This window comes from Hetaerina americana, unplaced genomic scaffold, assembly GCF_022747635.1.
Source record: "Hetaerina americana unplaced genomic scaffold, ioHetAmer1.1.p SCAF_1, whole genome shotgun sequence".
Classification (NCBI taxonomy): Eukaryota; Metazoa; Arthropoda; class Insecta; order Odonata; family Calopterygidae; genus Hetaerina; species Hetaerina americana.
The window spans coordinates 74592821-74609124 of record NW_027286069.1 but is presented as its reverse complement, the minus strand read 5'-3'; the positions used below and the strand labels follow the sequence as shown (position 1 = coordinate 74609124).

General features: G+C 38.5%; 1 protein-coding gene across 2 annotated transcripts in view; it reads left to right on the top strand.

Moving 5' to 3' along the window:
• The window catches only part of sbm (L-type amino acid transporter sobremesa), a 78470-nt gene that overhangs the window by 15174 nt on the left and 46992 nt on the right, over positions 1–16304 (top strand). Inside the window, exon 1 of one of the 2 annotated variants that reach the window (XM_071591589.1) lies at positions 2049–2146. The exons of the other annotated variant lie outside the window; for it this stretch is intronic. Coding sequence (XP_071447690.1) covers positions 2059–2146 — 88 coding nt within the window. The 5' untranslated portion in view covers positions 2049–2058. Of the gene's footprint in view, positions 1–2048; positions 2147–16304 lie in introns of those variants that run through there. 2 annotated transcript variants of the gene reach the window in all.

Genomic DNA, 16304 nt, shown 5'->3' with positions numbered 1-16304 from the left:
TAAATCAAGGGGGTACGAAGAAAGGAAAACAGATGAGCAGCGGAGGGATTAAAGAAATCTTTAAGAGTGGAATTGGGCCGGAGAACGAAATAGTTAAGAGAGAGAGAAAAAGATTAGGGGTTAATGAGTAAAAAAAACAAAAACGCGTGAAAGAATTTTAAACAATTCCAAACAACATTACCTCAACTGTCTTCTGGTATCCTCACCGTTCCTTTGCGTACACTCATCAAATCCATATCCATCACCGAGCGAGTGGTAAAAAAATTATGGTTATTGCTTTACCTAGCGGATGCTCGAAATGGTGACAAAAAATAATCCACTTCTGAGAGCATTCCTTGCACAAAAAACCCTCAATTGCGATGTTATCCCAATGAAGGAAGGGGCCGAATATATTAGAGGTAAAACCTCTTAATAAAATTAAGAATACAAAGTATCTTTCGTACAACCGGTTTCAACGCTCAAGCGTCATGAATTTCCACAAGGTTGAGCCGGGAACAATTGAATATGTAAAACCTCTTGTTTAGTGCGCAAACGTCCACTGATAGAAAAGCGCATATTCTCGTAGATGTACGAAGGTAAGTACGTGTTTGGCAGAGACTGAAACATTTATGTAAGACAAATAATTTCATAGATGATGGTGCATTGCCGCTCATTTTACGGGTCAACTAGGGCAAATAAAAGTCGGAATAATTGATCTTTTCACCGCATTATGCACGTCATTGTTGATTCGAACTGGAACACTGGCCTCTTATGCAATGCCCCCAATCAGAAATACAGCTTCAACTTTCAACACTTTATTTTAACACGCTTAGATAGAAAACATTGCATTGCATTGAAGCGTATCAACTGTTTAAATAAAGCAGTATTGATTCCTCAGAAAAACGCGGCTTTGATTCCTGACTTCGAACAAAATGCTTCGTGCAAACAAAATTTCATGAATCGGTCCAAATGTGTATCCCTTCCAGAATAAAATATTTTATGTGAACATTCAATATATAAGATAGTGTCTAAACTTTGTTTTTAGCTTCAATTTTAACCTTTATGCATAGGTACTTAAAATGATGCATAATGCATTACACAACGCAATACAGAAGGAGTCCGGGGATATAAAAATAAAAATACGAGTACTTAAGACCATGATGTGATCACCAATTAGCCAAGAGCTGATGGCCGAATCGCTAATTGCGGCGGATGGAGATATAATTCGGCATCATAAGTTAATGAAGACTGGCAAAGCTTTTTTCGACTTATGCCGAGATATTCGGACAAGAATTAACCAAGTTTTGATGTATCTATGTCAATGCAATAAACCAGAGAAATGGTTGAATGATAATGATTGAAGAGTATTAATATACGGAAAAATAAATGCAATAAATAAAATATTTAATATATATATGCATATAAGTATATTTATACTTATGTTTATACATTTATTATGATTATATATATATATATATATATATATTTTTTTTTCAATTATATAATAGTGAGTAACTTTATAAAGGTATTGGAGCACTCTGAAGGAGAGAAAGCAGAGCCATATAAATATATCCAAAGGATACAGAGGGAGAGGGATGCAGAGTAAAAAAATCGTCCTGAAACTTCACCCACAACGAGCTCGGAGATTTGTTTCGCGAACTGCACGAGAGGGGAGGGGAGGAGGGAGAATTAGGTGTGGAAAGCGGGTAGGAGCGAGTGATCAAGATAGCGAAAGACGAGCGGGGGTGGATAGGTAGGAGGAATACTGCGAGAGAAGTAGCGAGGAATGGAAGAGGATGGGAGGGCGTGTGAGGAGAAGACGTAGAGGGGAGGAACGGGGACGGAGGGATGCGGTGCCGCGGAGGGCAAAGGAGGGGAGGTTCTGACGCTCGGTGCGAGCATAGCTGACCGAGGCGGGAGGAGGGATGGGCGGTGAGGAGAGGGGGCGGAGGTGGCGTCGGGGAAAATAGGTTGAGGGAGGTTAGGGGAGGGCGGCGGGAGGGAGGGTGCGGAAAATATCCGAAGTTCCCTCCGCCCGACTCCGGCTCGCTCTCAGTTTATCTCGCCGACTGGCTGGGGATGAGAGGAAGGCTCTCGCTCAAGTGGTGCTTCGCAAGCGGCCGACCCCGCGATACCTCCGCGCCCACCCTCGCTGCGTCATCACCCGGTGAGAGAAAAAAAATATAAACATAGAGAAATAATGAATGTCATAATGCCTGAATGTTCACATTGCGAGGGAAGAGGGAAGGCAGGGAAATACGACGGTTCGCTAAGAGAAACTCTAAGAGAGGTCAGGCACTGCTCTGGCCAATTTCGACGATGGGAGAGAAGGCAGGAAATCTCTCACATCGGGATTTCGTCAGTATGCGAATTCTACCGATTCCGAAGAGGGTATCTGACCGATAGTTGGTGCCCGCGGCGCCGGTGCGGTCGTTGCCGGCGTGGGCGGCTGACCGAGGCCCGGGTGCGGGGAGGAGCGTAAGGAAGCGGGGAAAGGAGAGAGGCTGGATGCTCAATCCGCAAACGGTTGGGCGCGCGCGTTGCCCGAGAGAGGGCGTGTTGGAGCCCGGGATGCGATCGATAAGGGAGGGTTGTTGGACGCCCGGGGGATGAAGTGGGGCGGTTGGATGCTAGGGGGAAGGAACGGGATTGGTCGATAAAACGGGGAATAATAGGAGAGAAGATTTCGCGGAGGAAAAGAGAGAGAGGGAAGGATAGAGAGACTGAAAAGGAGGGATATGGCTTTGGGAAGGATGCTGCTTGGAGGAAAAATAAAGGAATGCAAAAATATCTGAATGGAAAGTGAGGAAAAGGAGCCGAGCTATATGGAAATGATGCTGGGCTGCGACTCTTTTTATTCCGCGAATTTCCATGACGTCGCGCGGTAAACATTTTGCACCAAAATTCTCAGTTTTCTTTTATTTTCTCTTAAAACCCCTTTTTCACAGGTGCCTCGAATTTGTGTAGGCGTTCGGATTAAACAGATACGCGAGGATTTGCTTTCGGAAACGATATCCAGAGACGGAGAGCCCGGAGATGAATAGCCGTGACCGAAGCGGTTAATGAAACGACCACACACTCCCTTTCCCAGGAAATCCGGATGCGCAAGTCACATGCGGTTTACGTCTGTTGCGTTCCACTGAAACAAGAATTTGGAATCCGTCCGTAGACTAATTTGATGATAACGAATCAGCAGTCCCTTTTCAACTCGGAATGGTAGAATCACTAACAGTTTATTGAGGATGTTTCAGGAGTATTCCAACAGGATACAATTTTTTTATATCTGACTCGCGCATATGTATGACAAATTCGCCGCATCGTTGATCGCGGGGAAACTCGCGCTGCCTGGTGGAAGGAAGCGAATTTTTTTTCTTTAATTCTCCATTGAGGGAACGCCACAGAAAAGAGGACGGGATTGCGGCGATGCGCTGATGGACGGGGAGATGTTCGTAAGCAATGTAAAAGGTGGATGCGGAAAGAGGCCGATTATCCTTAGGGAGAAAGTTCTTCGCTACGGGTTATGCAAAGAGTGAGTGGATGTGCTCGCCTGTTTTTTCCACCACCCTCCACATCGCTCAGCAATTTTCACTTCGTTGATCGCCGTTTTTTAAATTCGAAACGACCACAATAATAAAAAATATTCAATGTTCTTCAGGAGACGCTCCACCAATCATACTCTGGTGACTATAGAAATTTCTCGAGAACAAAAATTAATTGATGCGAATAAATACAAGTCCGTAACTTGAAATATTTTTCGCAGTTGAATTGCTGCAGCAACCGATTGATCAAACTTGTCTATTTGATTTTGATTTCCGATCCAAGCAGGAATAATTATGTAGTTCAATTATTTATTGCATTTATGTTGTATTAATTATTTACTATATTGCATAGAGCAAGAAATCAGGCAGCTAATCTTTAACAAAAAGTAAGCATTTTGTGTGTAACTTACATAACCACCCGATCATATACGTGTATGTCAGAGGGGTTATTATGAAATATATCTATTTTACACGCGAGAATATCACGATCAGAGGGGAATGCTCTATATAATAGATATCATACAATTGTTTGAAAATAATCAATGACTTTACAAGTACCAATAGCTTTACCACCACAAGACCTTATGGTAATTTCAATGTATAAGAAGTTGCATGAGTGCATGAACAATGAACAATTTTCATTATGAATAATTTTCATTGAACATAGTAAGTAGTTTATTTAGATTTAATTTTGGCAGATGGAGTAATTGGGAAGCTGATGATCGAAAAATGTTGTATTTTACCATTGGTATTTTGTGTCATGAGAATTTGATTTGATAAATAAGCATTCTTCAAAATTGATCTAATGCTGAAAAAAATTCGATTTAACTTTCATTTTAGTTATAATTACAACACGTTCCCTAAAAAAGGCCAATGATTATTCTAATATTATTTTTAATTTTAAAAATCTGAATACTTTCCGAAATATATGATGTAAATGATGATTTATTTTATTTGTCCAAGTAATGAATACCTTGAATTACATTAATTGTTTCCCGAAAAAAACTTTTAAATACTAAGATTGCATTAAATTCCCTATTTTTCTTGGCTCTTTATTTTTTTCGTTAATTTCATTTGCTTTGAAGTATCATCACGATGAGAAGCGTCATTTTTTTCTAGGATGCTGCTGTCTTTTTCCATGAAGTAAATAATTAGACATTTAAAGTATTCATATGGTGGAAAAATACGCATTCCCTCAGCCAAACATTAAAAAGGTGAAATATATGGTAATGAATTGCATAAATCAGGGTATTAATTTAACACCCATAAAAACTAAAAAATAAACCAGCAAAACTAGGATAAGCTCTTTGAAAATGCCGTGACATAGGAATGACCTTCGAGTTACCACATATTCCGCATCTCCCCCATTGAAGTTTCAACATTCTTGACACTTGACATCGAGTGGCTTCAGCGTCATCATTCAGCATATTCAGTAAAATACACATATTTTTACAGGATTTCAAAATTTAGAAGTTAATACTTAAGAATTTATAATAAATTGCTTAAGTTATGAACGAAATTTTGATAGCTATGTTGACAATTTCGTATATATGTAATATTCCGAGGGCCATGGAGCGCGATTGAGTATCTCTTTTTGCGCGTTATCTTTATCGCCACCAACAACGCGATTTTCTTCCAGTAGCACAGTTTGCGATCACGTATCTTACGACCCAACCTCAAATCTCTTGTGGTACCATCAGAAATCGCGTTTTTTGTTTTCCGTCAGCGAACTTTGTAGAGTAGTGACAGTCCTTGTCTTTCGGACAAATAACGATAACTCACGCGCGTTATGAAAATCCTCGGTCTGTTCCTGGTTCCTGGTTAATTCTAATCAGGAATTATATTCAACTTACTTCAGAGCACCAGAACCACACCCACATCCATTGTCATTGGTGTTTTCAATCGACAGCCTATGGTTAGCCAATATTACGTATTCCCTGCAGTTCATGACGTGAGGTGGATTACGAATTTTGTAAGGTTGACCAAGAGGGAGAGTTTTACCGCAATCACTGACTAATAGGTAAAGTATTCTCTTGAGAATTCAGATTATTGAAATGAAAGAAAAAATAATTATTAACTGAGCTGTGAATTAAAATATATTTTGCCAAAGAATATAAATTTGCAGTATATCTAACATGTTTATAGTAAGAAACACCTAAGGGATTGTTAAGTGTTAAGTGATAAATAACTATAAAATAATTTATGAGTGTTGCGTGTTAATTACCACCATACTTGAATATTCTTACCGATTTTCAAAGAATGCAGGACGAGAATGAATCAACAGTCTGGTGAATAAATGCATTATCACGAATTTTTGTCCATTGTAACTCCTCACGACACTATTTCTAGCTATAGAAAATTAAATAACAATTTGTTACATAGACCGGAACTAATGAAGTTATTTTTACAGGTTTTCTAAGTTCAGACCCTTCTGACCGATTTGGCAAATATTCAATATTAAAATATATTGTGACCCATCTAAACACTTCTGAAAATTTTAAGGTTACATTTATATGTAAACAAAACTTGATTTAATTTCATGGAAGCATCTTGAAATCTGGTACCTTGCTAGGTACCTCGAATTGAATTAATTTTCACATTACTATATGTAAAATAGTGCATAGCTTTTTTTAATAACTATAGCTAAAATAATAGGCAGCATTTCGTGAGTTGTACAATCATTAATATTGTTACTTAAGCGGAGTTTTACACATCTACACCATATATAAATTTGAAATAACGGGAATTCACTCATGACTTGTTTATTTCGCCAAGTTCCATTGTTAAATTAGATATCTAACGATCATTCAGTAGTGACTACTTCGCCCTGCTACTCTTGTATATTATGAATCTGAGGTAAGTTTACATACGTTATCGAGCTAAGTTAGAACGGCCTTGGATGGAAGAGTTTTCATTAAAATAGCTTACTGCTTTCATTTTGAACCTCAGCAGCTATTTCCAACCGCTTCCAGTGAAGTGGGTCGCATCTGAAGCCTAGGTAAAATGAACTTGAGCACATCTCTCTCTTTCTCTCTTTGAAACATACCAAGCTAATGAGAAATTTCCTAAAATCAAAAGATAAGTCAACGGCCGAAGCAAGGACGGCGGGCGTCAAATGACCGTAATTCTCAATTTTTCAAAAGGAACGTTTTAATAATCCTTCAGTCGAAAGAATTATATTATAAGTGAAATATGAGAAAGTAATCGAGAATATTGGACATATGTATTCTTAATAACGGAGTATTTTAATAAAAACGTCTGGCATAGTTTGTATTTTGCGAATTATTAAACTAACGTGTAAAGCGTTCGTGCACGTTAAACAGTACCTAAACCCTCTCTATCTGCTGCGTGTGCAGTAGGAAAAATTGAGAAGTATTTTTTAGTGTTTCTTGCGTGGTAGATATTAGTCAATTCTGGAGTTGCATAAAGAGTAAATTGACCACTTATTCCTTTAATAATACTCAGCTTTAACCTCACAATGCTATGAGTATGAGTTATTTTAGTGGTAGTGAGGAGTGTAGTGACTAAGCGAGCCGGACTCATTCTGCATTTGAAGATTAAGTAGTTCATCAAAATGAGGTCGGAAATAAATTTGTCAGCAAGGGGAAAAGTGCTATTTATGTGGTCATTAATCTGTTCAAATCACACCAAATGACGCCTGAAAGTACGAAATTCGAGCCATGCTGGTGTTTTTCATTCATAATTAATATTTTATGCCATGCACACATTTTTTGAATAGAAAAAATAGATTTTTCAAGAAGTAATGCATGGCCAACAAAACAAATCTCATCTTCAAACTATTTTAAACGCCTTTTCCTAAATTGGTGTGGCCAACCGCGAGATGTGCGAAAATGTAGTCAACTCAGTAAGTCGAGCTTCTTAAGTTTACGACATGTATAAAACTAGCGAAATGATGTCCCTACCACTGAATGTACATAAAGATTTTCGTCGTCCCTTCTTCGAGGAGACGAGGGTCGGAAGGGTTGGGCACAATTCGTTGAAGGAACTGAACCTTGTCGAGTCAAGAATTTAAACGCCCCAATTTTTTAGCGCATTTTATTTCCCCCTCCACTCGAGCAACATCTACGTCATGCGAAGCCAAGGCAAGGATTTTCTCTCGTCCTTCAAAGCCTTCCTCCTCGTCCCTCCGAAAATCTTCCTCGACCCCTCTGTCGACTGTGTTGGGAATTGATGGAATGTATTCCACCTACTCCTGCCTCCGAAAAGTGATGGGGGATCGACAGGGATTCCTCAACAGACCACCCTCATCCGGACAACACTACCTACCCGAGTGAGACTGTCAATCACCTCCCCGACTTCCCCCGTTCGGAAGCGGAGGTGGAGCACAATGGTGGCGTCTTCGATGAGAACGCTGGACCCTTGCTCGGCCCATCCTATTGTGTCCAGTTCTTGGCACCCACTCAATGACAGTGTATGACTCAAGTACCCCACCTCCCTCTTGGATCTTTAAATATCTGCTTTTTCCTCCGCATCATCCTCTTATCGGACGAGATCTATTTCCCTCTGGGTATTACAGACACACAAGCTGAGTCTTTCAAAGAAGGGTCCCATTATTAAGAGAATGAATGTCAAGAAATACTGGTGAATCTCGACTAGAGAGAATTAAGGTGTCGATGGCTCATACATGAAGCGTTCTTCAGTACAATATCCCTAAAATGAGACGCATCGTCCAGTTGTATTTTAAAATTATTTTCAGACAAGATTTTTGTGTTTTAATCAGCATTCAACACAAAATTTTACACAGTTGGCATTTTTAATAGGTTTGATTGCCGATGCGATTGCTGATGCAACTATGTGGAGTTACATACTGATGGATAGTTTAAAACGTTATAACTGTTGCAATCCTAAGGTGGAATGCATTCATTACAACTTTCTCCGCCACACTGTAGTACTTCATGTATTTGGAATGAATTTTACGTTTAATTTTAACAATATAATTTAATTAATAATTACAATTAATAATATAATTTACAAGTAGACCTTCCATTAGTGATAAACTAATATTTTAATATAAACATTTTAATGATCACCTTTGATTTGGGCACGCTTGTAATCGTAAGAATCGAAGTGCTTGAAAAGGCGAGGTTTTCTTTAGCCTGTCATCTATTGAATAGTTATAATACGTATAACAGTGGCTATATCATTTTTGGAAGATAATGTAACGTTCTGCAACGAAACGGCAAATTCCCATAGCTAAAATCTGCGATATATAATACTCCTCAAACTAAGTGATCATCCACATTATTGAAAGTTGACACTTTACTTTCTAAATTAAAATTATCCTTTGTAAGAATTACAAATTAAGATTTAAAGTTCAAGCTGTGAAAAATTCATACATTAAATATTCCTCGGCGTTTAAATATGACCGCTAAAATTTACTAAATAAAGAATTGTGGATTATCTCAGAAACAGTTTTATAAGTACAAGTGCAATATTAAAATACTTGACGTCTTCACATCAACAACTAAATGAGAATAATCTAACTACCCACTCATATCTAATGGTTTGGTTTTTTCATTAGTTCAGAAATTCAGCGGTTATCGTGGAAGCATAGATGCAATCCATTTTGTGTCAGGCACTCTCACAATGAATTTGATCATTCATTAGGAAATAGCTTTTTCATCTGCTATTGTTCAAAATTGAAGATTATGATAAAACTAACAGAATTTCGTAAGTTCTACTTCTCTTTTGGAGCGACACTAAAAAAACAAATAGGATAAAAAACTGAACAAAAAATAAAGACACGGCGTGATCTTCATGTCTGTGTATTAATTATTCAAGAGACTAAAATTCGATTCCGTACGATCAATAGTACCCACATTTTGGAAAATATGGCTTCCAAACGGTCTTCATGGGGTCCGAATATTTAATGAACATCATGCTAAAAATAACAAAAATTCCAAATGACGTTTGTGCGTAGCTAGTTAATTTCTTATTGTTAGTAAATTGAAGCGATTATAAGTAATTAGATATAATTCGATATAGATTTGGGCCACCCTTCACCATCGGTCCATCATATGAGATGAATCAAGGTAAAATGAAATCATATCTCCCTCGTTTCCCATTATTTTTATTGGGACTGATGAAAGAAGCCATCTTTTTACCCACGACCCTTTACATTTTAAAATCTCCCATCGCGGAATTCTATGCGTTAAAATAATTTAAGGTAATCTTCAAATCAATGTTGATGAATATTTCAAAAAGTCTGATAGCAACAAAATTAGGTAAAATAAAGTTAAATCACCATATGCAATTTAGAATAAATTGTCACATATTAAAATAATCGATACAGAAAATATAGAGCACACTTGGACATGTATTTTTAATAGGCTCGTCCTATGATAAATGGGACCCGAAAGTCCGGAGGTAGAGCGCTAGGCTTGTGACTGGAGAGTAAGAGCTCGATTCTGGGGAACTTCTCGGGGCACCCTTAGCTTCAGGCAAGCTGTGTGATCATTCGAATACCAGCTTTTTCGGGCACAGGGAAAGGATCTGGCTACGTTGCCCTAACGCCGTTGGGACAAGTACTAGATAAACCCTGACCTATCAAACCAATCCTCGGGTTGGTAACTGTGGTTTTCTACTATGATAACTAAAAATTACTTGAAATTCAATGAGAATGTTAAACCTCAATATCTTAGGCTGGAAAGTTAAAAAAAACTTGGGGAAATGTTAAGGAAAAATAGTCGCCCACCATTTGGTAATATCATATCAATTATAAATCAAGAAATAGTACACAGAGTAAAAAAATTATATGGTCTTTTTGAGCTTGAGTGCGTGATTACGAGTATGATAAACATTTTTCGCTAGTCATAAAAATTGTGATGAACTTTGAATGAAAATTAAAATATGAGACCCATCTAGTTTCACTGCAGAATCATTAATTTACGAGTATAATAATTATATTTATCCTCAGGTAAAAAACTTTGCACTAAAATATATTTGATCTGAAGAATATCCTTCTTACTAAAATTGAAAAAGAAATAATTAATTTCCCCTAATGATAATTTTATTAGTCAGTGGGAATGGCAATCATACTTTACTTTCTTTACTTCTATGAATAATACACATTTTTTAAAATTAGATAATTATTCATTATTTGCCCAAAATTTTTACGAAGAAAAATTATTTTGCAAGAAGATCATCGTATATAAGGAGGCCAAATATTTACTGCTATACTCTCATGTGCTTCTATGAGACATTCGAATCTTGACTTCCTATGCATTGTGTAAAATATTCATAAAATATCATATCAAGTTCCCGAATAAGATTTGTGGTTTACTGCATACCATAGGCAGAAATAACTGAGATTTGATATCGGTAATTAAATAACAGAAACTTTACCGAGTGATTCACAATCGGCTTTCGATTCAGTTTCACTGAACTCTGGTTTTTTTTAATTCGATTGGTTCGTGTATCTGCTAATTTACCTAAACGTCGTTTTTACCATAGATGCAATAAAAAATGTGTCACCCAATACTTGGGAAAAATTTAAACGATGGGCAAAGACGCCTCATATCATTAAGCAATCAGAATAATGAAACTTGTGATCATGTTTATAGTCGCGAAAATTAAACACTTGACGAGGGACTGAGAGTCGTCGGTCGGTATTAAGAAAAACTTTTCAATTCAAGCATAATATTAGAGCGATTATAAGCATATAGTAAAAAATAAATTTGAAGGAATACATACAATATTATAAATAAATTAAAAACTTACAGAATGCAGAATGGTCTCATGGTCATCGCAGGATAAAGCATATTCCATCCTACTCCGCGCCAGGAAGTATTCTGTTTTTAGATTGCGAAGAACTGAACAAATTGTACATAAAAGTTTATCCAGCATGAAACATGCAACGAATAATTACGATTTCGTTTTAGTGACTCGGTTATTTTTACACAAGCATACAACTCCCACTGCCTCCTTTTCTGTTGGCAGCAAAAGTTCTCGTCCACGCTCCACAGTAAATGAATTTCCCTCTCATTCCAACTCGTCTCCACTTAATCTCCATACCCACTCTCTCATCTCCGACTATCTTCTCTCTCTTTCATAACCCTCTTCTGACCTTCAGGTTAAATGATGGAGATTGAGACCACAGTTCTTTCCGCCATAGTTACGACTTTCCCTTCTCTCCTTCACTTCCCTCTCTCATCATTTTCCTTGGTTTTTTGCTCGACTCCCTCGACAATCCATTTGGGGGCCCAAAATTGTCGTCCCACTCGCGATAACTCAACAGCGTACGACCACCCCATTTTCCTTCCCACCCGTTTCCACTTCAACCAAAATTCCCACAGCAAGATCATTTCATCCATATCTTGCACGTTTCTCTTACCTTTCACTTTTCCTCGCGATGGAGTACCACGACATTTGTACGAGTATGGCTTTCAAAAACCTTTCTCACTGTTGTCCGTGGTCATATTGAAATATTGATTGCATTTCATATTGAAATGTAATGAAATAATTGACTTATATGTTATGCAAATTCCACAAAGTTACGCCTGAGACAACAAAAAATTTGATTGCATTTATACTCAATGCCTTGATAGTTCGAATGTAGTTCATATGAAACGTTCTAAATATGATTTTTTAACAAAATGTTTTGGAGCGCCTCTTATTCCTTCTTTATTTATGTCCACATTTTATGACTACAAGCTGTTGTGAATGAATAAGAAAGGATGAATGAATTTGAATAGGTTTTTTTTGATCTAACAATTATAAGAAGCAAAAAAGCAACCAAGCTTAGATTTCGCTATCAAAAATTAGTTGTTCACAATGCTCTACACTCATAATTGGAGCTATGACTGGTAGTAGAGGGAACAAAATTTCAGCATAGCATATTTTCATTATGTATAATTAACAAAGGGCATTTTGGACCCCTTTTTTTACCTCGAGACAAAGATATTTTTCTGTACTACTTTACTCTGAAGGCTCGAAAAAATTCAAACTAGGAAATTCGCAAAATGCACACTACTCCGATTCCCCAGAGATTCCTATATAAGGGCGTCGGTTGTTGGTCTGAATCCCTCCACCCCCATTTTGTCCTCCTCTTCTAAATCGTCCCTCATCGCCCTACTTCTCATCACGGACCGTCGCCATTTTTCAATTTCCATTCCCGAGCGTCCTCTTGTCCCACCCACCGAGGGAGCATTCGGAGGGCTCCCTGACTAGAGGTGTCTCAAGAGTGTCATTACGGAAAAACTTGATGACTGAGGCTTCGACCGCCGGTGGCAAAGGCTTCCGTTACGCTCCGAAAGAATTCGGTCCCAAGAAAATCAATGACTGCACCAAGAGCGCCGACGAAGGAAGAGGGCACCGTCGAGGCTCCCTCACCCTGTGAGGAAAGGCCGACGAAGATAGTCTCGTACGCCTCATCCCCATCGTGTGCTTGGAACTTGTTCAAGAGTTCCATCTCTCTCGGTCGGAGGGGTTTCGAGAACGGCCGCACGTATGCTTTGAGCGGGGCCCTTTGATCCTTGTCGCCTTCCCTTCCCCGTGGACCCTCGCCTGGATCCTTGGTGCCCGCCTTTTCCCCTTTCCTTCCCCTCACACCTGCCCCGAAAGCAACCGATTAATCGCAAGGTTCGAGGGCCGCGGAGTTCTCAGGGCGATGGCCGCCATTTCGGTTCGGTTGAGTGCGTGCGTGGGTTTCGCGGGCTCGATTTTTGTCCCCTCGTGATCACAGCTTTTTGTGCGTGCGTGACGGCCCGCGGGGAAATGCCTCGTAGCCGGCGGAAAAATTCGCCACATTTTTTATTCACCGGCGTGGCGACGGCGGCGACACTTCTGATGCATGTCATCAAACACTGATACGTTTTCACGCGGATGGAGGTGCCTGTTAAATGACATCAAAAGGATGGTAACGGTTTCTTGGTCTATCACCAATCTTAAAGCCACTCTCAGTCCCTCGACATATGACTTAATAATATTGATGGCTAACTCTAAAGAATCTCCTCTTCTTCGGCACCTTTCGCTAAAGCAGTTGGTAAATCTAAGGATACGAGTATTTCGCCCTTTTAATTCATTTTAATCGTATTCTTTTAGGCGATTTCGATGGCAGAGTGATTGCATTCAAATCAAAGCCATTATCTATCAACGGCACATCGTTAGAGGAATGGGATGAGGTTCATTCTTATCCAATGATCATCATTTTCTGTCGATAAATGCGTCCTCAAATCTTGAGAACTCCAATCAATTCCTATGAAAGTAATGCTTTCTGTTATTCATTTGTATAAAGCAATATACGATATTAAAATTTTTCCCGTATCAAAAGAAAATTACATTAATTCTCTTTCCTTGCATGGCTCTTTTTTTGTTAATCCTTAATTAACAAAGTTGTAATCCACCCTATACATCTCCAAAACGGGAATTAAAAACGACCACAAACTTGGAACATTTTAAATGTAGACCAGAAAGGGTATTAAACTTTTAGTGCGATTTTTGTACATATGCACAACACATAAAAAGATCTGAAAATCATGAGCATATCACCTCTGAAGACACTTCTGAAATAATTACTGAATGCATTGCTGGATTAGGGTTATTTTTAGTTGTTATAGAGCAAGTTTTGTGTCTCAGATAGTCACTTTCGCTTCTAATGAAATTTTTAGACCCAAATTTATTGCTATCATTTTTGATATTTTACCGATTAAGGTAGGTTTTGAATGGACACTTATACATCGGCAAAACAATACATTTACTTGACTCTCGTACCAAAACTCAACCTGACATGTTTTACATAAAATATATGTATTATATTTGCATTGTAACTATGCGATGTTGTTGATAAAGCTTAACACAAAATAGTCTCAAAATACGAATTGAGATGGAAACGGGATCGGACCCTGGAATAAATTTAGCATATCCTATTAAAGAGTTTCATCCTTATCCATGCGCCAAAATTTAGCTTTGAAATACTATTTGCAAGATTGAAGTCGTAAGTGGTTGGACCTGGAGATGAGATAGTAAATAGTTATTAAGGTCAAGCGGACAGCCCTGGTGAGTGACTGGCTTTGGCTAACTAGAATTCGTGATGTTAATTTTTGAGTTCAGGGAATGACTGTGCTACTGTTGGCATATACATTATTTTAAACCTCACTTGGTATGGCCCGTGCTTAAGGGATTCATTTCCTACTAAATCCTATTTTCCCTCCTAAAACGCATCTTTTAACCTTCCAGTATTCGTAATGAATATTAAACATTAGACTTTACGGCCTAAATACCATATCCTTCATGTAAAGCATATTTGAAAGAGGATGCCGTGAACTGAGCTCTAAAAATAGTGGCGCTTGTATTAAGATTCTTCCACGTGTTAAACGCGATGCAAAAATTGTAACAACTTGAAATTTTACGGCCTGAACAGTATCACGATACAATAAAACTCGGCTTAAAAAATCGTCACTTGATAGTCTAAAGAGAGTGAGGCAATCAACTTTGGAAAAATAGGTTTTTTTTCTGCCTTGCTTCGAGCGATTCCTCGTAGTGTTCCCTCCTGGCGATCCCTGCTCCGGTTTCAATCCCTTCCAACGCCCCTCTTCATTTATTTCCTGCTATATATTTCATATACGTCTCGTATATTTATTAATATGTCCTAGCTTTCATATCTATCAATTCTCCACACTCCCTCCCGTACACGATCCGATCCATAGAGTTTGAATTGGTGTCCAGAGCACTGTTCAGCCGTCTAGTTTCCAAGAAGATGGCCATCTGGTCGAGACCCTCGCATGTAACGGTCACGCTCCGGTGGATATCTATATAAGTTCTCGCCGAGCACGCGAGCGTGAGCACGTGAGAAGGATTTATCGAACCCAGCGATTGCTTCCTGCTCGGCTTTTCTATTTGCGGGACAAGCCAGGCATGGGCAGAGCGGTTTATAAGGCACCATGTCGGGGGTCCGGCGGGTGGGAGCAATAGGATGAGAGAAAGACTCGGCCAAGTCGTCATCACTTCCTAAACCTCCCACCGACGAGTAAACACCCATACACCCCTCCATTTTGCTTGTCTTTGCGCATTAAACGTCATATTATCTTCAGAATGTACTTCCCATCATTCGCACCAGGAAGCATTCCAGCTGAAAAACTACATTTGCCCGCTGCCTCGAGCCCAAGATTTCATGTATCACTTCAAATTTTGCAGCCGAATTACGTCACCATCGAACGCTCGCATTTGTAATATCACGAAGCGAGCAGATGAATTTTCAATTAGGTAGTTCAAGTGCAGGCTGATACAGAATTCCATTGAGCACTACTGTGGGAAAATTGAAAACTTAATCAGAATATATTCGGAGTAATGAAATAACTAAATTTTCGGCATTTCTGCGATAATTTCGCATTTAAATATCAAAATAGTTTTCGTATACAACATAATATTCCAGGATCGAAAATTATTGCGTCTTAAATACCGTGCTTTAAAGAAAATCTGTGTTCTTTACATTTCCAACATGCAGAAATAATACAAAGTATTCCCGTGTAATCAGCACAAGCAATAACTCCTTGAAATTTATCCCCGGTAAAAACCGTCATTTTATCCTTCAGTAAGGTTTGACATAATTTTAAGCTAAAGCAAAATTATTATTTTGTAATCTTGGATTTTTAAAATGTTATTTAGTAAGTTGGTTATATAGAGGATTATTTCACGATACTTGCCATGTTTATTACTTTCCGTTATGCATAACGTACATTTCAGAAAAGAAACTTTGCTCTTGGTATTTAAAATGAACCTCATGAATTATTTTCTTGTAACAAAGTGTAGTACTATTTCAAATATAGT